General features: G+C 44.6%; 1 protein-coding gene across 2 annotated transcripts in view; it reads right to left on the bottom strand.

The window, feature by feature from the left end:
- LOC119462563 (MPN domain-containing protein-like) overlaps nucleotides 1-27,981 on the bottom strand; it is a 57,120-nt gene that overhangs the window by 14,493 nt on the left and 14,646 nt on the right. Inside the window, exons 5-13 of one of the 2 annotated variants that reach the window (XM_037723904.2) lie at nucleotides 27,487-27,545; nucleotides 27,376-27,395; nucleotides 27,053-27,140; nucleotides 26,858-26,954; nucleotides 25,801-25,873; nucleotides 23,617-23,693; nucleotides 23,339-23,510; nucleotides 18,688-18,758; nucleotides 575-664 (exon numbers count right to left, since the gene is read on the bottom strand). In XM_037723904.2, the coding sequence (XP_037579832.1) occupies nucleotides 575-664; nucleotides 18,688-18,758; nucleotides 23,339-23,510; nucleotides 23,617-23,693; nucleotides 25,801-25,873; nucleotides 26,858-26,954; nucleotides 27,053-27,140; nucleotides 27,376-27,395; nucleotides 27,487-27,545 (747 nt within the window). Of the gene's footprint in view, nucleotides 1-574; nucleotides 665-10,816; nucleotides 10,883-18,687; nucleotides 18,759-23,338; nucleotides 23,511-23,616; nucleotides 23,694-25,800; nucleotides 25,874-26,857; nucleotides 26,955-27,052; nucleotides 27,141-27,375; nucleotides 27,396-27,486; nucleotides 27,546-27,981 lie in introns of those variants that run through there. The other variant, XM_049667799.1, reaches the window with a different exon arrangement.

Genomic DNA, 27,981 nt, shown 5'->3' with positions numbered 1-27,981 from the left:
TTGCTTCTGGCAGGTAAATGTTCCAAACCAAAGTGTCCCAAAATGACAGCTCATTTCTAGCTTCTTACGATCAATGTTGTCTGCATCAAACTACAGGATGGCAGGCAAAGAGAGTAAGGTGCTGCACTGCTAGCAGCAGAAAAGTAAATCAATATGTGCAAACTGTTCTGAGTGCCTTCAGGTAATTCATGACAAACTATTTATAATTGATGGGGTTTAACATCCCAAAGCAACACCTCAGCTGCGAGAGATGTCGGTAGGAGGGCTCTAGATTAACTTTGACCACCTGGGATTCTTAATGTACACCCGACTTTATTATAAAGCATGGGTGTTTTCACACTCAGTCACCGCTGGAACGAGGCCACCAGTGATGGGAATCGAATCTATGACCTCATGGTTGGCAGCAGCACGCCAAAGCCACTGTGCAGCAAGTAAAAGTCAGGCCAGAGTGCACAACAGAAAAAGTGCCTCCTCACTCCAGCCAGCCTTCTGTCTTTACTGGCAGAGTGCAATATTGTATCGAAAATCAAATACGTATACTTAGCTTTCAGTTGGATGTAGCAGTACAACTTACCATTTCCATTAGAAGATCCTGAGTCAGGAATGAATCCTGGGCAACATTGTACATCATCTGCATTGGCCTTCCGTACTCATTGGGTCTGTGCTGTAAGCAAGGATGACATGAGCAATCTTACAGACATTACCACATTAAAACCTGTGCATTTATTGCAACAGCATTTAATAACTTCCTTGAAAATTACATTGGTCTCTTGGTGACCAAGTACTGCACAGAGATAGCATTTTGCTACTAATCTTAATATAACTGAATCCGAGTTATTTAATTTGTGAGTTCTTATGATCACAATTTCTGTATTAGCCCCTTATGCAATGCTCTTCTAGGCTTGTAAAGTATTTTGAAATAAATAAATAAATAAATAAATAAATAAATAAATAAATAAATAAATAAATAAATAAATAAATAATAATGGTTTTATCATTTTCAGTTCTCTCAACTTCGTGACATAAAAGAGGAGCCACAGGCACCTTGGAACCCAGCTCCAAAGAAAGCAAGTTTAGGCAAGTGAGCAGAGCAGCGTCACAAAAAATATAAAGTGAGTAGTCTGCACCAATGGGCTCTACTCACCATGGGGAGCTACAATTAGTGCCTTTGCCTTTCAGAAAAGGGAGAGGAATGTGCAATACTACAATAACTGAGGAATAGCTTTATCTAAAGGCAGTAAGAGTTGTGGGAGTTTAAGTGGTCGTAGTACAGTTGCGTGCACCATTGTGTTTCAGAGAACCTCCCCGTCCTGCATGTTTCATCTGAACGGAGTGGCAGCAAGTCATAAAACACTGTCACATGGCTGTCACCCCACACACAGAGGGTCAATGGGCTGCCCTATTGGCCCAGTTATGGTGGAATCGGGTTTCAGCCCTCCCACCTCAAATTTTCCGGCCGGCCCCCTCCTCCCTTCTATGCCTGGCATGTCACCTATGAATTATGATTTTTGTCCAGTTTACAAGTGCATCTGGCATTATATAACCATAATAATCAACGCCAAAATCATACGAGAGACCTGAAAGGTTCTTGGAAACCACTGTGTAGGCGGTATGCAACTTCCGCCCCCCCCCCCCCCCCCACCAATAATTAAAAAAAAAAAAAACGTGGCTACATGCCTGTACCCTCAATGTCCTGAGGTGGTGCCTTGCGATTGTGTCCCTGTCTGTTCCTCTACACTGTTTCTCCCTCTATTTCTAGTGCTCTGGGTTGTGCAATCACAAGAGTGCTGACCAAAGAATGGCCCCTCCAGGCAGGGTCCTTGTATGGTTTCTCTCTTGCAGTGCACCATTTGCAGTCACTGACGACTCTTTGAATATTTTGTAATAAGGATCCAATTCAGCTGTATATTTAACAATTGTGTTGTGTTTCAAACCAAACTTAATAAATGTATTATTGAAGAGCATTGCCTAGGGTCTCTGCCTTGCTGCTGGTGTGGGGCTCTTTTTTCTTTGACTGGGAGCAGCTGAGCGCGTGCACGCAGTGGCGTGTCAGTACATGGCACGGAGCAGGGGGCAGGCGCCGCTCCCTATGGGGGCTCGGCTTGCTCAAACCCACGATGTTCGTGTGGCGTGCAACTAGTGTGTGTGCGCTGTATAAACAGCTAAACTCGCGGACAACTTTCTGTAGCAATGAAGGGAAAGCTACGGAGGCAAAGCGCGCACAGGTGAGAGCACTTCTGAAAAGAGTCCCGTGTTTTAATCCACGTTAGTTTAGGCTAGGGAAAAGAAAACACACCACTGAGTGTAAAAGTTAACTTATTTTGTGGCTTTTCCCTTCTGCGTCTGGGCAAACGCGAAACTGTCCCATGTGGAAGCTGCGTCGATTCAGCATCTGTTCCGAGCAACCAAAAGCACTGTCAAATGCTGCTGGACTACTTGACGCGGTAACACATGTGCAGCATCCACGCGCCTGTAGCTTTCCCTTCATTGCTACAGAAAGTTGTCTGTGAGTATAGAATGAAGTATGTGAGACGATAGTGTATGCAATCAAGAGCAAGTTAGTTCCTATTCTTCCTTTAGATACAGACATAAAATAAGACTCACTGCCTGGTATCTTCCATTTCTAAAAATTACAATGTAAGAGAAGTGTTTGGCACCAGACTGTGTCACTATCACAGGCTTTCACAAATTTTGGGAAGAGAGATCTCACACTCTCCCCTCTCTCACTCCCTTTCATAATAAATCCTGAGCTGCAACCCCATCAGGGTTCCTGTTATCGAAAGGCACAGCCCATATAAACCATACCAAGAACAAATGCTACAGCCTTGAAGTATGCAAGTTCAATTGACAATACGACGGGCCAAGGCTCTGCTATAGTTCACCTTCAAAGCTTTCAAGGTAGCACTTCTTGGGGTGTTTCATACATGCAGAGACAGCATGCACTTCAACTCACTTGAAGGTTGCAAGTGCACTCTGGTAACAATTCAACATTTATGAGGGTACTGGGCAACAAGCTGTTGCTGAAAAGGTCTATAATGTTTGTACAAAAAGTTATTTGCATTCCTGCCACTTCTATTCCATGTGAAAGGGCATTCCATATAAGGGCATTGAAAGGGCATTTGCCTAAGCTGGAAGTGCATTCTTCCATGGAGAATGCTTACTTAGCAGACCAATGTAGCTGTCACGTTTTTTCATGTTAACTACTAATGTCTGCACTCTGGTTTCCTGGTCTAAGTTGCAACATCAATTGCAAAACATGAAAATAATTGCGTAGCAAAATTACACGTTGGTTGTGCACATTGGAAATATACTGTCTTTGTATGAATACAGCATGCCTTTTTTTCTCCCCTAGAATTTCCAGGCTGAGAAACTCTGTTGTATTAACAACGATACTCAATAGGCAAGCATACTACTGAGCACAGCTGCCATTTGCGGTCTGTCTTAGTAGAAGCAGCACGGCCTGCTCGGTTCTTTGCAACATCATCAAAAATAGAATCAGGAAGCTCGCCTTCATGCATAATGTTCACCGCCAGCGTTTCCAGGAAAACATTACAGTTACATAAGCTGCAGTTGCAAGGAAGCGTGAGAAGCAGTCAGGGATCTTTGAATGCTATCGTGTTCCACTCTTAAAGGTAAAGCTTAAGCGTCCTTCAAATTTTTGTGCAGTGCTTTGCGATCTTGTTAGGAAGCTTTAGCATGACACTATGACCAATTCGTTACCGTGACTCATGCCCAAGCAGACCCCTTCTGTACAGGTGGTTCAGTGTGAGCACACATTGCGCTACCCCTAAAGGACCTTGGATATAGTCCGTGGATATAGCCCGTGGATATAGCTACATCAGGCATAATTAGTTCATATTATAATTGTACAATCACTTCAAAAATCAGCTAAATCATTGGAAGTCCCCTTAGCATTGTACACCCGTGAGCAAAAGTATACGGACCACGGGGTCGCCGAAAAAACTGAATTCCTTCTTAATTAACAGGCATAAACTGGAATTAATGGGTACACTGAAAAGTTTGCAATGTCATGTTTGGACTGCAGTCCTCAATTTCAATTTGTGTTCAAAGGCAGAGGAAAAAATCGGCTTTATTGTGCAACCCCTGGTCCGTATACTTTTGCTCACGGGTTTACATGAGCAAATAAATGCAGCATTACAGATGAACCTGCAGCATCATTTTACCAGGTTCTTCCTTTATACTAATCAAAGAATGCATCCCCTTAGATGTTTTCTTTGCTATGAGAAAACTCAGCATCGCCCCTTACTACCAGTTTCATGGCTTAGATGCTTTCTATTTGAAACACATTTTTTTTTTTTTATTGTATAAAAGTCTGCACCTTTCCGTTCAGTTGCTTACAATCATATAAGTAGATACCACACATGCTACAATTAGTAGATACTTTTTTTCATCAATCATATGTACATGCAAGTATATTTTGTAAAACTGCTACTAAAGGAAAACAAAAACAAAACACTGGTTTTCATTCACAGCATTACAAGTACACACTGAGGTTTGCTATAGTACCAAACTTCTCTGGACAACATGACATGGGAATACTAGAAATAAGACATGCTAGCATCTACATTTTTCTATGCACAAATAAAGGATAAAAAAAAAATCAACTGGACAAAAACAAAGCCAGACAGAGAGAGAAAGAGAACGCAATATTTCACATACCATAAAGATGAGTTCTTTCTGCGATTAACCGATTAATGGTTTTTTACACACGGTATGCCTTGATGCCCCATCTGAGCAGCTACAATGATTTCGCGTGTGCACTTATTATGATGTATGCCAATAACCTGGGTTTGTTCAAACAAGGGGGTGCAACAACCACAGGTGTGACAGTGAATGGCTAAAAATCCGTCTTTACCATCGCTCAAATTGTTACTGTGCTCGCGGAGATGGTCATTTAGGCACCTTCCCATCTGGCCTATGTAGCAGCTGCCGCACAAAGGGGAATCTTGTAAACTACTTGGCTTATGCACTCGATGTAATGGGTCCGGTGCATAATGGTGCATTTGTTTTTATGTTTTCTAAAAGAACCGGTTTCTCGTAAAAGATACAACAGTTTATGCAGCACCGAAAAAAACCACTTCCACACCTACGTGTTGCAAGTGGTGTTGCAGGTGGGAAATCCGATGCTTGTGGGGATTGTAGAAACATGATCTCACTTATGGGCTTCCCTTTCCACCTGGCTATTTTTTGGGGGAGCACATGCACGCAGAATAGGAGATAGCAAGCAATGTTTTTCAATTTAACCTGTGCTGCTCTTCTTGCTTCCTTTGTTCTTTGTTTACACTCCGCAACACGTATATATCTTTTATGCGCAATAAAGATTTGCAAGTGAAAAACAGCACTTGTCTTTGTCTGTTGTGTGCTTTGGTTTCTATCCTCTTTCAAGAAGTCACGCTGTTAATACCTTGAATCATGCAGAACCAGCAAGCCAAACCTTTGATGTTACGAAACCTATGAGTTTTTTCTTAATACAGTGGAATCTCGTTGATACAATCTTCACAGGAACATGAAAATAAAGCGTATCATCCAAAAAATCATATCATCCAACCAAATCGTATTATCGGAAAAAAAAAAGAAGACGTATTATGCAGAATCGTATCAATGAGGTTCCACTGTATTACCATCAATTTATATAACAAACATTTCCCATATGTGCCCATGCAACACTCTAGAACAGGGGTTCTCAGGTACGTTCATCCCAGGGAACCCTGCTAAGCTCCTTTAAGTGCCAAGGAACCCCCCCCCCCCCCCCCCCGATTTAACCGAATTATCGAGGGTATCAAGAAAACAAACAAATGCTGCACTACGTCAACACGCTTTTATTTACTCAATGAATCGTCAAATCTTGTTTCTATTTAGCACAAGACCAGTGCGGAAGCTGAAATTCTCTTCATCTCATGACTGATTAGCGCTAGCAGCGGCGAAGGCTTCGCGACATCCTTCGCGGCGCGCGTTTTCATCTGAGACGCGCTTTGCACCAACGGGCGCACATCCCGATTATTTTTTCGCCACTCAGCTGCTCGCCAACAAATTGTCCGTCCATCGCGATGTAGGCGGTGCTTTTTATCTTTGACAGCTTTGCACTGAGTAAAAGCGAAACTACTGCTTGCCGCAACCGCTATCGACGAAACCGCGGCCGCTATCGACGCGATCATGGACGGCGATCTTGCGGTTCAGAAGGCAGGCGGCTGACGCACGCACCAAGTCAAAACGAAACTACCTTTCGCTGCAAGTGCGGACGAAACTGCGGTCGCTATCGACGCTGCCATGGGAGCAGTGTTGCCAACCGGAGGGTAATTACCCTACTTGTAGGGTATTTTCGAAGTTTTTCGGGCAGCGTAGGGTAGTAGGGCGGTAATGCCATTTTCTTACGAGGCGTAGGGTAATTTCCACTTTTTTCTCGTCAACAACCAGCTAAAAAAGAACAGTTGACGAGTGATCTTAAAAACTAGCCGATCGACGCGACATACCCCAAGGCGCTATTCTCAACACTCCTTAAGAGATACGAAAACTAAATCTTTCTTTGAATAAAACTGGAGCTGTTCACATCTCACCGGCATAGTGCTGAGCCGAAAGAACAGACGTCGCATATCTCTGTGCTAGCTTCATTTTTTCTTCAGAAAAATCAAGACGGGCGCTGAACTCGCAAGTGCATTTTATTGTCTTGTTCTTCACTTTATCCCTGGTTTGCCCTTGCGTAGTCTTTTACATCATAAAACCAAACCACCTCGCCCACCTTTCAATAATTTTCCTATAGACAGTTTAGGAGCCGTCAGAATCGGAGCTGTCTGCGACGGCTCGGCGCGGAGCGCCGATCCTGTGCTATGGCCGCGTTTGCTTACCTTAATTTGCTACGTCTTATTATTGACACTCAAAGCGGATTTCTGCCGTCGGCGTCGCCGTCGTCGTGAGGTTCCGCATGACGTCCAACGGCGATGAAATCGTCGCCACGCGCGTATTCTGTATGTGCGAGTGAAAGCGCGCGAGGGACGCTTGCTTTCACGGGGAGCGAACACACGGCGAGAGCAAACGCGCGTTCTGTGCCGTGCTCCCTGAAGGGCTGCAGAATTAAGCGTCTCTTTGCTCCTTTACAATCACCATGTATATATAGAGCAAATGCGACTTCTTCCGTCGCGCGAAAGGCCGTGGGAGGACGGGAGGGAGCGAGGGAGCGGAGACGACGTTTAGCTGCGGCACCAAATGCGTATTTATATAAAAACGTTGCGAGGCGAAAAGGTGGTAAAGACTTCCGACGCTGCTCGACGAGTGTCCTGTTCTGATCTCGTCGAAAACCTCCGAGCCGCCCCTATAGGCACCAGCAACAGTCACCAACGCCACGCGCGTTCGGAGCGAATGCGGGCAAAACGCGACGAGTTCTGCGCTGGTGCTACAGCATGTCCCAAATTTATAGAGCTGACAAAACTACTATCCTTACTCCGTATAGCTCCCTACTAATTTGCTATCGCAATTGATGTTTCGCCTTTCAGGTAAAACTGCTAAATTTTTTTTTGTTATGGCCACTTCCTATATGCAACACAACAACGCACACCGGAATGGGAAGCCACAACACAATATTTTGCTCAATAAAGACTTTAATTTCTCTCTCTCTCGCTCCCTTCCACTTCTGCGAGACGATGTGCGCCGTACGCTCACTTTTGATATGCACTTTTTATTTTTTGCTAAATATTTCGATAACAGTCGCTACCGACTTTAGCACCACTGCACTGCTATCACGTCGTACTTTGAAGTATAGTCTGTAATTTATTATTATTACGCTGTGATATTTTAGGCGTAGGGTAAAATGTAGGGTAATAAAAAAGTTGTGTAGGGTAAAGTAGGGTAATTTTGACTGCGGCGTAGGGTATTTCCCCAAAATTGGTTGGCAACACTGCATGGGAGGCGACTACGCAGTTGTGAAGGCACGCAGCCGACGCGCACATCGAGTGAAAACGAAACTACTATTTGCCGCAACCGCTGCGGACGAAACTGCGGTGGTTATCGACGCGATCAGAGATAGCGACTACGCACTTACGGAGGCACGCAGCTAGCCGCCAACGCGCTGTTACGCGCGGCGATAAACCCAAGAATAAAGGCTTTAAAGGCACAATTAGACACGAAGCGCTTCGGCGTTGCTGTCAGTCACGTGCCGCGTACGATTGCCGCTGAGGACCACGGCGATGCGGACTGCGTCGCTTCGTTTCGGTTGGACGCTACGACGTTCTTGCTCTTCTGCGGCGCGCATTTGCGGTGCTCCGCGGTTTTTTTTTTTTTTTTCTTTTTTTTTTCCTTCAACGTATAGGTCAGTGCGCACGCTATCGGCACCTACCCTATCTACAAATAGGAGAAAGGCGCATGGTGGTAAGTTACGGCCTCCGAGATTCAAGTGCGAAAGCTTAGGCGCGCTGCCCGTTCTCAGAGGTTGGGTGGCTACAAGCTGCTTGCGTATTTATTGCGCAGTTCGCGCGTTGCTGTTACGCACTGTGATGTGCTTTTTGACACTCGGGCATGGGTAATGGAGGTTCTTTGGATCAAGCGCACCTCGTGTTCGCCGTTTTAGACACTTGTCGGGAGCGGGACCAGGGAAAATTTATCAGTGGCTCGCGGAACCCCGAGCAGGGGCCTGCGGAACCCGTAGGTTCCGCGGAACCCACTTTGAGAACCCATGCTCTAGAAGAACTAGAAAACCATGGATAACTCGCAATCTATTGCACTGCATCAAAAAACAAATTAGCTGATTTCAAGGTCTACCAAAGCAAGTTGAACAAACACATTAGGATGCAACAAGGCAGTACCTCGGCCACTACTTGACTGACTGTTATAATAGGTCTCATCTATTATGGAAGAAGTTGTCATAACCCAACATGCAACATAACATACCTGAAATAGATAGCAGCAACGACCTTCTTCAAGGAACTACTTTTTCAAATGCTTTCAACGACTATTTTGTGAACATGATTCAGTTGCCATGCGATGCAAGCACTGTACATCAGCAGTTCTAATTGTGACAGCTAGTTTCTGGAGCAATTTCTAATAGTCAAGTTGTGTCAGTGTTTTTAAGCCTCAAAAACAGTTGAGCCTGGAATACACATGCTCTTTAAATCAAGTCAGTTAAATTTAAATGGACATTTTATCTATTCCTTTACCTCGCTGTTTAACCTATATTTTCTAAATGGTCTTTTCCCAAACAAAACACAAATCACTAAAGTGTCAAATAAAGATGACAAAAACTGTCTGGCAAACTACTGTCCTAAACCTGTATCGTCTGAAGGATTTGAAAAAGTTATGCTATCTTGATTAATGAAATATACAGGAAAACAGCCTTATTACTAAGTGGCAATTAGTCTTTGCGAAAAAAGGTCCACTGAGCTATGAAAAAGAATACACCGTATTTTCCAGTGTATAAGATGCGTTGTTTCATTGGTGCGTCTTATAGAATATAGCAACTTCTGTACTTCCCCCCCCCCCCCCCCCTCCAGAAAAACTACCGTCAAAATCGCATTCGATGTTATGGCCACGCGAAGCGCGCTGGTTGACTTAATTGCTACGGGTTCTGTGCGCGCCTTGCGAAAAGGACAGAGCAGCAACGCAAACGGCGGCAGGCCAACCGCGAGTCGACCAACCCCGAAGCCGTCGCATCTGCAGATCGCTTTCAAAATACAGCACGCGCCGCTGCGCAAACTACGCAGTTGCTACCAGAGTACAAGCCGACCCCTTCCCTCCCATGCTGCCTTCCCACTTTCCTCCCTTCTGCACGATTCAGCTTATCGTCGCACGCTTTCATTCGCACATATAGCATTCGGTGCGCGGGGACGATGTTATCGCCCTTGGACTTTGTACGGTACGGAAGATCGCGGCAACCACGACGGCAGAAATGCACCTGGAGTGTCCGTATCACTGCTATCGCAATTATATAGGAATGGCACCCATACGCTTGTGCGTGACTCGCGTTCACAAAGTGAAACGTCACTGTAATTTGTTTTTTTTTAAATCGCTTACCGAATAAACAGGTGTGTTTTATATACCGGTGCGACTGATATAAGTTTTTTCGCAGAAAAACTACCGTTTTTAGGGGGGTGCGACTTATATACCGGAAAATACGGTATTCTTAATAGCTTTGAAAGCAAGCAGATAGATGGTACTGGGTGTTCTTGTGGACTTCTCCAAAGCTTTTGATTGTCTAAACAATGCCTTACTGATAAAAATATTGAAATTACACAACATAGGGGACTGCCGTGTCGTATATCAAATCGCAAACAGTATGTTAGCTTTCCATAGAGTATGGCAAACAGCATGTCTTTCCATACAAAATTAGAACAAAGGGGTGCCTCAAGGAAGCTTACTAGGCCCGGCATTATTCAACCTTTACATAAACAATATAGTAAATATAGATAATGACGCTGCTTTTTTTTTCAAAGTGAACAAATATGAAATATTCTTCAAAGGGAACAAATATGAAAAGTTGTTAAAAAATGTTAATACAATGCTAATGAAGCTGTACACATGGACGCAGCTAAACAGGCTTCAAATAAATGCAAACAGATGTAAAGCAGTTATCTTCTATCCAAGGTATAAATTCGAACACATCACAAATATGTTGAAAATCGCCTCTAATGAAATTGAAATTGTGGATTCATTTAAGTCCCTTGGTTTCATATTTCGCAAAATGATGCTGCGGAATTATCACGTGGACTCTATCTTGCTGAAATTAACAGGAGTAGTTGGTCAATTAAATTGCTGTAGAATGAGACTTCCTCTTAAGATGCAAAAAGTAATATACAATTACCCTATTGTGCTCGCACACGAATTTCTGTCATCTTGATTTGGGTAGGACCATTAAAATCACCCTGGAGAAAATATGAACCTTGAACAAAAAATGCCGCAGGATGCGTTTCAGCTCAAAGCACATCAAAGCAGAAGAGTGGTTTTTCACAGTGCCAACATAGTTAATACATTCGCAGTGTACAATTTTATATCACGCTACAAAAAAGAACAAAGGCTTAATGCGTCCAGTACAAAACACTACACAATGCTGGCTTCCTTAACTAAGAACTACACCATGGGTTCTCAAAGTGGGTTCCGCCGGCCCCTGCTCGGGGTTCCGCGAGCCACTGATAAATTTTCCGTGGTCCCGCGCTAACCAAGTGGCTAAAGCGGCGAAAATGAGGTGCGCTCGATCCACAGAACCTCCGTTATCACGCCCGAGTGTCCAAAAGCACTCACAGCGTGTAACGGCAACGCGCGAACTGAGTAATAAATTCGCAAGCCGCTTGTAGCCACCCAACCTCCGAAAATGGGCATTACGCCTAAGCTTTCGCACTTAAATCTCGGAGGCCGTAATTTACCAATATGCGCATTTCTGCCGTTTGTAGATAGCGTAGGTGCCGATTGCGTGCGCACTGACGTATACGTTGGAGGAATAAAAAAAATGAAGAAAAAAAAATGCGCGGAGCATCGCAAATACGCGCCGCAGAAGAGCAAGAACGGCGCTAGCGTTCAACCGAAACGAAGCTGCGCAGTCCGCATCGCCATGGTCCTCAGTGGCAAGCGTGCGCGGCACGTGATTGACAGCAACGCCGGAGCGCTTCGTGCCTAATTGCGCCCTTAAGCCTTTATTCTTGCGTTTATCGCCGCGCGTAACACCGCGTTGGCGGCATGCCGCGTGCCTTCATAAGTGCGTAGTTGCCATCCATGATCGCATCGATAACCACCGCAGTTTCATCCACAGCAGTTGAGGCAAACAGTAGTTTCGTTTTCACTCGGTGCGCGCGTCGGCTGCGTGCCTTCACAAATGCGTAGTCACCAACCATGGTAGCGTCGACAGCGACCGCGGTTTTGTCCGCACTTCTTGCAGCGAACGGTAGTTTCGTTTTGACTTGGTGCGTGCGTCGGCCGCCTGCCTTCTGAACCGCAAGGTCGCCGTCCATGATCGCGATGATAGCGGCCGCGGTTTCGTGCGCAGCGGTTGCGGCAAGCAGTAGTTTAAAGCTGTCGAAGATTAAGAGCCCCGGCTACATCGCGAAAAAATCATCGGGATGTACGCGCGCGAGGCCTTCGCCGCTGCTAGCGCAAATCAGTCATGAGATGACGAGAATTTCAGCTTCTGCACTGGTCTTGTGCTAAATAAATATAAACAGAATTTGCTGATTCATTGAGTAAATAAAAGCGTGTTGATGTAGTTAAGCATTTGTTTATTGTTTTCTTGATACCCTCGATAATTCGACATTTGGTTAATTAGGACATTTTAATTCGGTTAACTGGGGGGGGGGGTTCCTTGGCGCATCATGGAGCTTATCAGGGTTCCCTGGAACGAACATGCTTGAGAACCCCTGAACTACACTACAGTGAAAGCTCGTTAATTCGGCCCCCGTTAATTCGGAAATTCGGATAATTCGGCCTGCTAATTCCCTCCCTTCAAAAATGTACATATGTCTATGGCAGCGAACTCTCGTTAAATCGGCACGAAATTACGCGTGCACCGCTTAATTCGGACTGGAGACAGGCCAATACCGGCGCTGAAGTGAGTTTTTGGAGTTTTGGAGCGCAGAAATCAGTACTGGCACGTACACACTAGCCGCAAAACGCGCGCGGCGCGCCGCCGGCGGCCAAAACGCAGCTGCGGCAGGGCGGCCACACCAACCGGCGGCGCGCCGCTGCGGCAATCACGTGACAGACTAGACTCTTCCCCCCCTCAACGTTGCCCCCCTTCTCGAACTAACCGCGTTGTCATGGCAATCGTGGAGCTCTTAGGTGCCTAGGGACATAATCGCTTAGGGACTTTTGAGGCACTGGTCTCCGCTGAGCGTGGCTCTCTTATCTCCGGGACCGGGCGCAGTGACCTTGCCGAGCGCAGCTCCTACGTGCGTAGGGAGCGAATCGTTTAGGGCGCGTTGAATATCTGGCGGTGTCTGGGCCACGCCGGCCGCGCTGTAGCGTTTGTTCAGGGCCGTTTATAGTCAGACGTAACGCGAGCGTGCACGCTACGTCACGTTGGCGGAAACGAACCTCTCAACGTAACCGGCGGCTTCCGACGCGGCCCGATGGGCACGGCTCCTGACCCATTCGCGCGTTGGTCGCGCAGAATGCGCCAACCCACAATGCATTTAGCGCGAAGAAATAAAGGCGCCCACTCCACTTCGCCGATGGTCGCAGACAGCCCTTCAAAGCGGCGCGCGGGCTTGTGATCATATTGCGCATGCTCCGAAGATAACAGCCGACGCGCGCGCGTCGGAAGAGATGGCGTTTCGGCTGGCGCAGCGTGGCTGGCCGCGAACGATGCTGACCTGCGCGCCGATAACGTCGGACTAGAAACGAGCGGTCGGGCGGGTCCGCATGACACCAGTTTCCCGCGCGCACGTCAGGGAAGCGGACTGCTCTCATTGGTCTCCTTCATGCGCGGCACGCGGCAAACCGCAAGAAATCGGTCCTGGAGCGATCCCTTCTGCGGCTAGAAAAACCCGTTTCGCGGCTGCTTTCACGGCGCGCGCGTCTTGGCACGCCGCGACGTGAGCCGAAAGAGACGCGGCGCGCGCCTCGGCGCACGTCGCGGCACGCTTGCACTGGACGGGTTGGCGCATGTGCGAAAAGTCGACCTTGCCGCCCAGCTTTCGACGAAAAAACAAACAACCATCACGGACTTCTTTACGAAGTGAAGGTATGGAATAAAAGCCTTGTTCATATGCATATTTTGTTGTCCATTCGATAATTCGGCATTCGGATAATTCGGACATTTTTTTTACTCCCTTGAGATCCGAATTAACGAGGTTTGACTGTATTTATAATACTTGGCATGCTTTCTCATGGCTTGTCCACACAGAACACACAAATTATGACAGGTAGCTGATCTAATATCAATCGTGAAACCAATTAAATCATCTACATCAAGATATTGATCCACTTGTGACACCCTTTTCCAAACTTCTTTAGTGTTAGCATTTGTTGCAATGATGCACTGGGTAACATAATTTTTATATAAAATATTTTTGCTCTCATTGTTTTATCTTCATTAGAATGATAAATACTGTGTTTCTTATGCTTAAAATAGATCTATGTGCTCTTTAATTCAGCATATATACAGTGGAACCTCATTGATACGATTCTGCATAATACATTTTTTGGGATGATACGTTTTATTTTCGTTTCCCGGCCAATGCCCCATTGGAGCGATGTATTTTCATGTGGTTGATATGATCACGTTTTCCCCTGAAATTGGATGATACGACTGCAAATTGGTATTTACAAAACTCGTAGCTTTATATTCAAGTGTACTAGATTAAATTACATTCCAACGACCCACAAACAACGTGTTAAGAGCCGACGACACTAGCGGAAAAACGCGCGCTGCGTGCCGGCGGCGGCAAAACGCGCCAAACAAAAGCTGCCGTGAAGCAGGTTTTTCATGCCGTGGGAGGGATTGATCCTGGACCAATTTAAATTGCCACGCACCCCGGTGGGAAAATGGTATCATGCGGACCCGTCCAACTGCTATTTTCGCACTCGTAGTATCGTCTGCTCGCGTCAGCTTTCGCTTATTTTAGTTGGCTTTTCAGGCGAGATCTTCATGCGGTCACGTGGCTGAATGAAGCACCTGCCCTCGTCCGTCAGTAGTATCGCTTATTGTCTCAAGCTGCTCTACGGTGTTCCTTTGTTTAGGAATCCTTGGCCTTGTGGTGTCGTGACCTCCGCAGCTATGTCAAGGAAGCGCAAGGCGCTGGCTTTGAAAGAAAAAATGCGCAGTTGAGTGAGGAAACAGCGGCTTTTTTTTTTTTTTTAAGAACTTGTTTACGGATTTTGAAAAAAAGAAAGTTCAACAGAAACTGATAAGCTATTTTAAAGTTGCTCAATAAAAGTGTGTTGGCTGAGATGTCGCGTGATGCTGTTCCGCATAACACGCGCGTTATGCGGAGCAGTATCACTCGACGCCACAGAAAGCTTTGCTAGCGAGTTTGTCACCAAGTGAGCCTGTTATCTTACGTTTTGGGGCTTGCTTTGGATGATACGATTTGTGGATGATACGTTTTATTTTCTGGTTCCCGCGAAGATCGTATCAATGAGGTTCCACTGTATTCCAGTTTTCTTCTTTCTCAATGCTATTGTAGCTTCTCTGTTTACATGCAACAGCTACGTATTGTTACCATTCTAGTTGCCGTATTTGCACATTTCTAATGTGCCCTCAAATCTTAATGTGCACCCAATTTTCGTGGGCTTAAGGTAAGCAGCTAAAAATTCAATCGAGTGTAACATGCACCTGATATGCGCCCGATTTATAAAATAGAAATAAAGTACCATATTTACTCGAATCTAACGCGCACTTTTTTTCCAATAAAACGGGTCCAAAAATTGCCTGCGCGTTAGAATACGACCCTAAATTTGCACTACCATATCGCCATCGGCATTTCAATATGGCCCCCTCGTACACACTTCGAGCCAACCGTTACTAGATTACCTCTTTCAGTTTGCAAACTCCCGTGCCGCGGATGTCACCCTTCCCTGTACCGCCGAGCGGGGGCGCACTCGTCGCCATTTGACCGGTTTGACGGAGCTAACGGAGCTGTCGGCCGGTGTCAGCGGTGAGTACAGCTTCTTGGCCACCACGCTGGCGTTGTCAACGCAGGCGTGGTCTTGTGCCGGGTGTTTTTTGTTTTGTTTTTTGCCTTCAACAAAACTAGTAACATTGCGTTCAACTTTGTTGCGTAGTGATCGCAATCCCTGTGAGTCCCAGCGAGATCTATCGACGCAGCTCGTGCGGCATGTGCTCCCGCTGCAACTTATGACAAGAATGCACTTTTTCTCCCGAGATTTTAACCATTGATTAGAAAGCAAGGAAAAGATAGCTGTAGCAAACAAAAAAGCGCGTATTTTGTAGCTTTGGCTTTTGAAATGTGATTCCCAGTTGATGTTTGTTGCATTGTTCAAAAAGTTAAGAGTCACTTAAGCACACGGTAAAGAGAATGAATGCGAAAGCGTGCGCGCTCACGAGAAATTCATTATATTACTTGACATTCTCATTCGAATGCGTTGTGAGTTTAAAAAATCAAATTAAGTTCTGGTGTTATATATGTTCCAAAACCACGATATGATTATGAGGCACGCTGTAGTGGGGGACTCCGGGTTAATTTTGACTACCTTTACTTGCAATTACTTGTTCTTTCCCACCAAAGGTCGTGGGTTCGAGTACCTTAATTAAGTGTGCCCTAATGAACTTCTCCTTAATTAAACCAAAGGTTGTGGGTTCGAGTGTCTTAATTAACTATATCTTGATTAAATGTGCCTTAATTAACTTCACCTTAATTAACATCAATGGTTAAGGATCCGACTCCCACCAACGGTCGTGGGTCTGCGTGCCATGATTAACTATATCTTAATTAACTGTCTTAATTAACTTTGTCTTAAGTAAAACCAAAGGTTGTGGGTTCGAGTGCCTTAATGAACTCTATGTGAATTAAGGTAGAGTTAACTAAGGCACTCAAAACCACGACCTTTGCTGGTGGCACGATGAATTTAGGTGCCATAACACCGGATGTCGGATTTTTCTGCCCATGAGCCATCTACGGTTTTCGTCTTAATAAATTGTTTTCAATTTGACTTGCGTTGTTCTCGTCGTCTTTCGCGTTTTATAGCCTTAAAAACGGCGAGCTTTCACTGAAGTACTTCGGTATCTTGCGTTTAAAAACGACTATCCTGGCATTGAGTGTTCTCGAACAAACGAGTGGTTCTATCTAGGTTTCAATATTTTCGGCGGCATCAGATACTTATGTTCCGTGACCCACGGTAAACACGTAATCTTATATAGAACTGAATTAAAAAGAACTAAACCTGATTAATCTTCACAGCTGAATGGATAAAAGTCCCGCATAGCACTAGCTAGATTGAGGCGTCTCAGTCACATCTCTGCCGTGTGGAATCGCTCTAGTGGCTGAAATGATACTCTAGTTGCACAATCAAAATAGCGTTCTTACAATCTCAGAAATAACTGCCGTTACACAGAATAAACTGCGTAAATTGCGTTTAACGCAGCGAGCAGGCTCCTGCGTAAATTGCGTTTAACGCAGCGCGCAGGCTCCGTAACCATGATGCGACCGGGCCAATGGCGTCGGAAGCGCCACCTCGCGAGTGGGAGCCGAAAGGGGCCACGTTTTGCTGCTGCATCCTGGCGGAGTTTGCAAACTGGCAAAGTATTCTAGTAACGGTGCTTCGAGCCTAGCTCCCGTAGCTTCGACCATGTGCTGTAGTACGTGTGCTTAGGCATTAGTCTACCAATTTAGTTAAACAGCGAATGTTTACAAGTTTATACGGTCGATAAAACTACTACCGTATTTTCCGGACTATAACTACCACGTTTGTATAAGACGCACCCCCCTCAAAACGGCAGTTTTTACGAAAAAAAAAAAAAAAAACGTATATAAGTCGCACCAGTGTATAAGACGCACCTGTTTGTTCAGTAAGCAATTAAAAAAAAAATACAGCGACGTTTCACTCCGTGAACGCGGGCCACGCGCAAGCGTATGGGCGCCATATATTTCTAATCTAGGTGCATTTTTGCCATTGTGGTTGCCGCGATGTTCCGTATGAAGTCCAGGGTAGATAATATCGTCCCCACGAGCCGTATGTAGCTATATGTGCGAGTGAAAGCATGCGATGGTGAGCCGAATCGCGCACAAGAGAGGAAACCGGGAAGGCAGCGTGGGAGGGAGGTGGGGGGGGGGGGGGGGGGGGGGGGGGGGGGCGGCTTGCATACGCTTTTAGCAACTACAGTAAAAGCTCGATGATACGAATCTCACGGGGGCACGAAAAATATTCGTATTAGCCGAAATTCGAATCATCGAAACACAATTAAAACTACTGTCGAATCTCGATAATTCGAACTCGAAGGGGCCCGAAAATTTGTTCGAATTAAAAGGACGTATTTTTGAAGTATTCGTGCACCATAGCACGATGCACGAACGGTGCAGGTAAATATCGTGGCGCGCAAGCGCATAGCAAGCGCGGGCAACGAAACTGCCCACGCCGGCTAACAGTCGCTTCCCGATAACGACAGAAAACGAAGCTTCAGGGAGCGAGCGGGCGGTGCCGGCACACGGGTGCGCGCACACAAGGCGGTATTCACCGGTGATCACACTTACACTGCTAACACTTTCACAAAATATTGCGTTGCTCAGCATCGGGCTTGCCGAAATGTGCAGCTGAGCGTACTCCTGGCACTCTGCGCAGATAGCAAACTTGGCAGTGCCAGAAACACTGGTGGCAGCATACGCTGATGCATCTGGTACTGAGTCGCGCGAAATCTCGTGATAGTGACAGTATCTCTGAAAGTGATCGTAGTGGAGCACAAAACGAACCCACAGCAACTTACAAGAAAACATGCTCTACCTCCATCTCGCGATGGCGATGACACTGCGTCTGACAGTAGGATGTTGCCAATGCCGCGAATGCGGTTTTGATTTCGTATCCGATTGTAACTCGTAAAAAAAGGTGCAAGTTAGATTCGTGCAAATAAGGTAAGCACACTTGTCCTGTTGTCAATGGAATGTGGGGGCCAAAGGGTAGTCAAGCTCGTAGCTTTTATCCTTGGCCCCCTCATCCTCCTGATGAAATAAAATCAATTCAATTTAATTCAACTTTACATGTACCTTTAGAGCCCGTTTAGCACCCCTCAGTGCATAAGCTTACCTCTGGTGGAGGCATGACCCAGTAGGCCAGGTACTTGGCATCTACACAGGATTCATCTTTAACGTAAGGAGCTGGAATAAGAACAATTTTGTTATTAGCTCTGTTCTTTGCACAAAACTGCTATTGTGCATAAACATCGAACATGCTTGATTCACGGGGTTTAGACCATACACGATTCATCATATTGTCATCCAGATATGATGTAACTCATCACACCCTTTTGATAAAACATACACAACACTTAGCAATACACAGCAAGGATTTGACTACACTAGAGCAAACAAATAATCACACAGGGCTATATTTAATTAAGCAATAGTAGATGTAAGCACAAAACTATTATTTATTACATTAACAACACATAATGATGAGCAAGACAGCTGTGTTTCTCACTGTGACGGAAGGGCACAACTGCCCTTTTCCCCTCCTTATCAAACAGTTGGCTTAGTCGAAGGCTTCCCTAGTACACAAATATACGAAAGGTAAATGTACGGAACTTGAGTACACCCACTTCCAACATCAATCCACTCACTCAACAGGTACTCTCTCCAAGAGCCAAAGCGAAGGATACTGGGTATAAGAACAAATTATGGCAGGCAAGCATTTCATTTTCTGGTGGTAAAGATATTAAATATTACAGGAAAAAAAAAAGGGCTTCCGGGGAGATTTATGTCCTTTCAAACAAGAAACAAAGAAACTTAAATATCCTCAATGACATGCTGTATCCATAATAGATGTACCATGCCAAACGTATTTCCCCCCCTGTTGAAATATGCCACAGAAACTCTGTGATCCCCTATTTGGTGATAGACAACAAGTTTTCAGAGACACTGCTGCAGTTCTCGCACAATGGAGTGCTGCACGCTTATATACAATTTTCCTTTATTTCATTTTTTTTTTCAATGTGCCTTGTGACAACAAATCCTCTAAAAAAAATTGAAGTATCATAAAACTCATTTAACCCTTTTAGTGTCACTGATGTACCGGTAAATTTGTGCATTTCTGGCCCATTATGTCACTGATGTACCCGCACGTTACACTTTCTCCAGTTGGATGTACAAAGTAACACAAGGTTGGCAAGCCCCGAGTAGTTCCGTCATCTGTTGTACATTTTTAGAAGTATATTTTCTGATCTCTCTGGGTTCTTGTTAGCGCACTGCAGAACGAACCTCTTCTAACGACGTTGTACTGCGCAGAGTGCACGTCCGCAAATGGCAGGGGTGGCTCCCGGACTTGGTGAACGAGAACTTCGGCGATTCTCCGTTCAAATATGCGCGCTGTAGCGCAAGGCCACCTCTCTTGCATATTCTGGTTATCTGCCATACGTTGTTTTTTTTTTTCTTTCACCTCAATACAACAGCGGTATTGTGAAAGTGTGTGCATCAGAACGAAACTAGGTAGGAGGTGGAAAACGAAGCTAGGACAATACTAGTATAGTGAGTGCATTTGCTATTATCCGTGCAAATTGTTTTCCTTCTGCTTAACCAAAAATAAACTGTTGTGTTTGTTTTATAATAGCCAAGAAACCTGATGCTGGGGTTTCTGAAAAACCTCGACACTGAAAGGGTTAGAGAGTTATATTTGCCTATTCACAGGATGAACTGTGATGCCACTTTTGACATTTTACATGCCCACAAATTGCATACTATATTTTCCAGTGTATAAGTAGCAGTTCTTGCTGAATTTTTTGTCGGTGCTTGTAGAACGGTGCGACATATATATTACACAGTGGTGGACTTTATAAGACCGAGACCGACCAAGCTGTCAAGCCCTTTTTATTCCAAAAAGGAAATGCCCCAGCTCATGCGTGAAGAAGAAGAAGAACAGGGATGATGATGATGGCTATGTACAAATGAAAACGACGAAGTACGTTAATAGTGCTTCCACTCCTTTTTTTTCTTATGTTTTTTTTTTCCGGAAGAACTGCCGTCAAAATCGGATCGGATGCTATGGCCATGCGAAGCATGCTGGGTTGGCCTCCTGACCGACTGAACGAGTTGCCGAGCACCATACGAAAAGGACGCAGCCGCAACGCAAGCGGCAGCAGGCCGACTGTGAGTCGACCGACCCCGAAGTTGTCGCATTTGCAGATCACTTTCAAGATACGACGCACGCCGCTGCGCAAAATAGCCAGTTGCTACCAGAGTACCAACCACCACCTTACCTCCTGCACTGCCTTCCCGCTTCCCTCCCTTGTGCACGATTTGGCTCACCGTTGCACGCTTTCACTCGCACATACAGCATACGGCGCGCGGGGACGATGCTATCGCCCTTGGACTTTATACGAAACATCGCGGCGACCACCACGGCAAAAATGCGCCTGGAGTGACCATATCATTGCTATCGCAATTATATAGGAATAGCACCCATACACTTGCGCGTGTTCACGAAGTGAAACATCACTGTTGTTTTTTTTAATCGCTTACCGAATAAACAGGTGTGTCCTATACACCGTTGCGACTTACATACATTTTTTTTTCCAGGAAAAGTGCCGTTTTGAGGGGAGTGCGACTTATAGACCGGAAAATACGGTACTTCCTTTACACTTCTGTTTACTATGCCATGACTTTATGTAAACCTTTACTTGTAGGAGGAAGTGTTTTATTTTTTCTTCTAATGTGTTTTGGTGCCACTCTTTGCTTATTACTACAAGTTGTGTAACAGTAATGAGTGCTTTTTCTCACACTTCTTATGTTTATTAACTCCTTGTGTATTACTTTTGACAGCATTGTGTGCAGTTGCACAAACTGATGTGCACGTATAACAGAACGTAATCATGCTCTGTATGCTATATCTGTAGAGAGGGTCAAGGTTCCTCGAGTTCCTCTTAGACATCAAGGAACCAAATAAGCAACATTGACCTTTAACCCAAAACCTGCCATTCTCGTCATCCTGCTTAAAAGCTGAACCCACGATTATCCACTGAGCTACTATAGCAGGCCTGATGTAAAATAAACTGCTGGACGTTTCCCTTTTATCTCAGCAACAGGAATGAAATTGGCTGATTTGCATGCAATGCACCTTGAAAGCACCGAAACATTTAATAAACCTACGAGGCATCCAGCAGCTACCAAACTGGTAAATACAGTAATAGTAGTAATATTAGTAGTATAGCAATTCAACTACTATTAATTCGGCCATGACAGGACCGATGGAATTGATCGAATTATCTGGCAGATCGAATTAAGCGAAAGGAATACTCACATTATATATACTGGCTCAAGTCTTCAGAGTGTTAAAAACATTTAACAGGACTGTTACTGCTGGCTTAGCATGTAAAATATCTTTTGAATGAGGTTTCATAATTGAAGGCTCAAAGTCAAGTTGTTATGTTGTGGTCGCCATCCTATATGAAAATTTGTTCTGAAGGGGCAGAAAAAAATGTCCAAACAGACTTTTAAAAAAAATTTAAAAATTCTGGGGTTTTACTTGCCAAAACCACAATTTGCTTATGAGGCGTGGGGGGGGGGGGGGGGGGGTCTTTGGAGTAATTGTGACCACTTGGGGCTCTGTATTGTGCACCCAATGTATGGCAGACGAGCATTTTTGCAATCTGCTCCTATTGGAATGTGGCCACCACAGCCAGGATCGAACCAGCGACCTTGAGCTCAGCAGAGCAATGCCACAGTTGTGAAAAATAAGATGAAACCCGCAAAGTTTATCTTCAAAGAATGAATGTTTATTTATACTTAAGGTCCACTGTCATCAACTTCAGACAGCCTTTTATCGCTGTCTATGGACCATATGTCGTCCTCCGTGTAATACACTGAGTTCGATATTTCACGCTTTTCGAACCACTCAACTACAATCGTAAATGTGATGGTGGCTCATGAGTAAGAAAGAATGACTAAGCACTTTGGCAGTTCATCCCAAGACGCATGCAAAGCCGAGATAATGTAACTATTCTATTTTAATTCTTTTCCTTTTCTCACGTCATGAGTGGCCTGAACGTCACTCCACCTATGCTATCTCCAGGATCAGCCGGTCGTGAGTGGGGGATGATAAAGGAATATAGAATTACGTGAAAGGAATCCTCACATTACATATACTAGCCCAAGCCTTCAGAGCGCCAAAAACATGTGACAGGACTCTGTTGCTGCTAGCTTAGCATGTAAAATAACTTATCTTTTGAATGAGGGTATGTAATGCTTGCTCTTTTTTTTCTTGGTGCCACATGAACAGGCCAGCATGTAATGGCCCCCACTTATTCGGTCTTGCTCAAACAGCTAGCAATTAAACAACTTACTCGCCAAGAGGCTACCCCATTGTATTGTGTTAGAACTAGCTTCGCCTACATCCAGGCTTAATTATTTAAGACTGCATGATCCGCTTCCCCACTACGTGCCTTATGTGGCGAGAATGGCAATGTGGAGCACTTTGTCCGATTGTGTTTGCAGTTCAACGTGGAAAGAAAGGCATTTGCTTCATAGCCTACAGAATAAATGCTTTCCATATGCTAGCTTTCAAGATGTAGTGCTTCCTATTTGGCCAAGAGACCCAGGAAAGGAGGTCTACATCTGTTGCCTTCCTCTGAGACACACAGTTGATCTACGTTTAGCCCCCCTTAACTATAGTTGCTGGCCAAGCATGCCAGGCTAACCCCGCCTGCTGCAACACCACCACCACCACTAACAGTTCAAGGTGCACTTACAGCATATGAGGCCAACGCATGGTGTATATGAAGAATCACTTTCACCCTTCATAGTGATCTGGTAGTCCAGCTGGGAGTTGCAGTCTCGTAAGCTTGGCTGTGGTGGAGACTTTGGGTGACTGTGGTACCAACCCACAACGGTGAGATGGCGTTGCTCAAGTGACTCGCGAATCTGAGAACAGCCATGACGAAGTGATGCAATCATGAATACTAACTCTATGAGTAGCTTGGAGCCTCTCTGAAAAACGAAGTGAAACTCTTTTAAGCATTTACTGTACCTCTTCCTCTATGGCTGGAGCAGCCTCCTTGTCACCGAGTCTCCCTCTGCATGGGAACGCTTGCAATATGGAGAGGTCTGGACAAATGGAAGAGAATGCCAGCGTTCACGTTGTATATGAATAAATAACAATAGACATCTCTTATGCTTCATGCTAGACATGTCAACATCTTTTCTGTTTCATGTAATACATAAGAATGTAAAACAAAACACTGAACATTTATTTTCAGCACATGGCACACCACGTATTGAAGTTAAAGGATTTAAACAAAAAGAGGTTCTTGTCAAATAAAATAATGTGTAATGCCATGTAAGAATTGCATGTAAGATTTTTATTACTGAAGATAGTTTTCAAGCCTTTGACTAAGGGTTGACCTGCCATGGTTGCCCAGTGCTGTTGTGCCTGGCAGTCCTTCGGGACAAAGAATGCTTCCCCGGCAGATGTGCAGCTGTGGAGTACTATTCAAGCTTCGTCGTTTCCTCGAGGTCAATGAGCTGGCGACTAATTCAGGGTCACCTGGGGCGAATGAACGAGCAATTATGCTTCGTCGCTTCGGCTGTTTGACCACCCAGAGCTGATGAGCAAGACAAGTTCCGGGACTCTAGGCTGCAATGAGTCATCGGCAGCGTGCAGCGCTAAAACGACGTCACTTTTGAGGTGTTTATAGGAAGCATCAGCGCCCGCCCGGACAACGACGAGGTCCAGCGCCAACTGTGACGCACAAGCCAAGAGCCCCCTTCCGAGACAACAGCCGCCGCCTTCGTTGGAAACGGTGGCTTCCGTGAAGGCCAGGCCCTGGACCCTGTCAAACTGACTATTACGTCGAGCATTCCTGTGGGAACCACATCGACGTTTGGTTCTCAAGATGCCACCTGTTGCCAAGCTGTGCGGGGGTGATCAAGCAACATTGGAGGCGGAGCCCGGCTTAACGGTGCCACATCATGGGCAGGATATTGCGAACTGGTCGAAGTTTGTGATTGGCCAAGAAGAACTGCAGTGAATTCCCTCATCAAGTGAAAGGGGGATAATTAACTGCATAAAAAGTGGAGCTTGAGTGTTGTGAGAGACGCTTGACTATGTAGACGCTCAGACATGTAAACGCTCGACCATGTAGACGCTCGGACATGCAAAGATGTTAGCATGTAGTAAGCTTTGATAATCATGGAGCCCTTCGCGTGAAATAAAATGTACATTTGTATCTAAAACGCTTTTCTCATCTCTCTGGAGCCTCTCCTTCTGCCGGCACTTAGCACGACACCAGCCATTGAACTTTTATGGCCGCTCGGACCCTCGGACTTCACAACAGTGCTCAAGCAAATGTCCTGCCGAACACCACAATGGACAGAAGGTGTAGTTCACACTATTATTCATAGAGTTTCTATGGTTAAGTGAAACAATGAAAATAAGCCAGTGATAGTGCACTTCTGACCCAAAAATGTTGCCCATGCTGTCACATGTAGGTACAGGCTTCATGCAAAGCCATTTTCTTACTACATGTATAATATATACGAGGTGTTTTTTTCAGCTGCACCATATTTAAAAAAATTGCCTGTGGCAGGCATTACTTCTACAAGAAATCAAAAATACTTAATTTAATAATTAACATAATTACATTAATGAAGTTTTTTATTAATTACTTTACCCCACACATTGAAATTTACCAATTGTAGCCAGTGAGTTCACAAGGCGTATCCACTTGGAACGAATTCTCACGATGACCCCCAGTTTCAAGATATTACTTTTCAAAGTGTGCGAAAAAATACATGGGCGCTCCAGTTACTTTTGCATTTCAATGCACAACACAGCATTTCTTGAAAATGTAACTAGAACAACAGTGCATATTTATCGCAAGTTGGATGCACATATGCTCGAAACCAGTGCAATCCTTAAAATTCGTCCCAAGTCGATATGCCTTGCAAACTAACTTCTCTCCAGTTTGTAAATTGCAATATATGCTGTAAATAATTAGTAAAAAACTTCATAGTGAAATTTTGTTCATTAGTGAATCCCACATTTGATTGCTTGTGGAAGTAATGTCCGCCTGATCGAGTAATTTAGTTTAGGGTTAGAATTCTGCTACCTGCCACAGGTGATGCTTAAAAATTTGATGCAGCCAAAAAAAAAAAAAAAAAGAGCAGCCTATATTTAATATTTTGATAAGACAGCTACAGCAGAATAACTCACTGTGTGCAGCAATGTCCCATGTTCCACCAAGGTAACCAACCACTTCACTCTCTGTCAAGTGGCAGTGAAAGTCCTGTCACAAAGAAAAATTACAAAATTAAAGATGAATAGGCGCTGTCCATAAGGATTGCTTTTAATATACTGCAATCATGAAAAAAAAAAAAAAAAACGAATGCCACGCTTCTTCAATCAAAAAAGTAGTCGCAGTTTCACCTGAAAGGCGAAGCATCAATTGCGATAGCGAATTTGTAGAGAGCTATACGGAGTAATGATAGTAGCTTTATCAGCTATATAAACTTGGACATGCAGCAGCACCGGCAACACGCAGAACTGTTGTCGACGCCCTCGGCGTTTTGCCCGCGTTCGCACAAAATGCGTGCGGTGTTGGTGACTGTTGCTGGAGCCTCTGATATAAATAGGCACTTGGTGCCGCAGCTAAACGTCGCCTCCCTTCCATCCCCCTACCCCCACGGCCTTTCGTGCGTCAGAAGAAGGCGCGTTTGCTCTACATATATGGTGATGGTAAAGGAGGAAATAGACGCCTACTTCTGCAGCCCTTAAACGAGCACGGCACAGAATGCGCGTTTGTTCTCCGCCGTGCGTTCACTCGCCGTGAAAGCACGCGTCCCTCGCGCCCTTTCACTCGCACATACAGCGTTCGGCGGCGCGCGGCGACTATTTCATCTCCATTGACGTCATACGGAACCTCACGGTGACGGCGACGCCGACGGCAGAAATCTGCTTTGGAGTGTCCATATAATTGCTATCGCAATAAAAATATAGGGGCATGATATACTCCATGCAGCATTTCAGCAATTATAACATAAATGATGTCTAATTTACTAATAGGGCATAATAAATGTCTACAGTACTGTGCTGAAAAAACATTTTTAGTCATGCCTTGCCGTAGACAAATAATATCGACAATATGTGCAACACTATAAATCAATTATGTAAAATACACAAATAAACAAAAAATCTGTACATGTTAATATGAATTAACAATCCTGTTCCGTTTTAACCATTACTGCAACCAATAGTGCAAAAATATACTAACAATAAGCAGTAAGCAATTTGTAGATATTGTCAATGTGAATGGCTGAATCCGGTCCAGAACACTAAATGGTGTGGAGATGACCAGGGTGTTCAAATCACTGAAAGAAAGGAAGAAAAAAAATAACACTAGGAAATCCAACTCTGAAGTAAATCAAGAGGGCAACAGAATATCTAACTGTCCTAAAGAAAAGCATACCAATCAACATTGCGAGTCCCAAGAGCTCCATGACTTAGAATAAGAGTCTCCTTTGGTGCTGGCTGCCCTGGTGCATTCTGGTAGGCCACTAACAAAAGAACAAACACTGTCAGGCACAATAAAAATGAGCATTTCTAACATTCATGCCCAACTATATGACGTATCAAATGTAGCACTGCTTTGCAAGTGCAAGCGCACAAGAAAAGCAATGCAAATTTCTTTGATTTTCAGTGCACAAAATACTATGCTAGTACAAGGTTGCTACACAAATGCTGTTACGTTAAAAATTTTAATACAAGATATATATTGATGAAAGAACTTACAAGGCTTCTTGATCACAATCCTATGAAAACAAGAAAAAGCATACATTAGTACACTTTGTTCTTTTCAGTTAACGATTGGCTGCATGAAAAAAATTAAAAAAAAAGAATTACCCAGACTTTGTCTTCTCTCCGGTGGGAGTTTTGGCCCCAACATTATTTTCTCTGTCATCCTACGTGCCAAAACAATATGCATTTGAATCAGAATGGCTGATTAAAAATATGAATGCCATAAAAATAGAAGCAGCAATAGGTTAAATGGAACAGAGGAAACAGCGCTTAGATGTGACTGAACTGTAGTTAACGACACACATGCTGTGCTGACTAAAGCTTTGCTTTTATTGTTCGTCCACACTGAATTTATACAAGCATTATATTAGTGCACGCAAGGGACCTGAATCATGATAAAATTTACAGGCAAACAAAAATAGGTTGCAGCACAACGGTAGGCACGTTTAAGTCATGACAGGCAACTAACCGATATACTCTAAAATAAAGGCATACAATCAGTGCATTCTAACCGTATTCCCCTATGTGCCTGAAACTTGGAGGATAACAAACTTGAGAAGAAAGTAAGGACTAACAAGAAACTAAGGACTAACAAGTGGC

The sequence above is a fragment of the Dermacentor silvarum genome, chromosome 1 (genome assembly GCF_013339745.2).
Source record: "Dermacentor silvarum isolate Dsil-2018 chromosome 1, BIME_Dsil_1.4, whole genome shotgun sequence".
In the NCBI taxonomy this organism is placed as follows: Eukaryota; Metazoa; Arthropoda; class Arachnida; order Ixodida; family Ixodidae; genus Dermacentor; species Dermacentor silvarum.
This window is presented reverse-complemented; position numbering and strand designations above follow the sequence as displayed.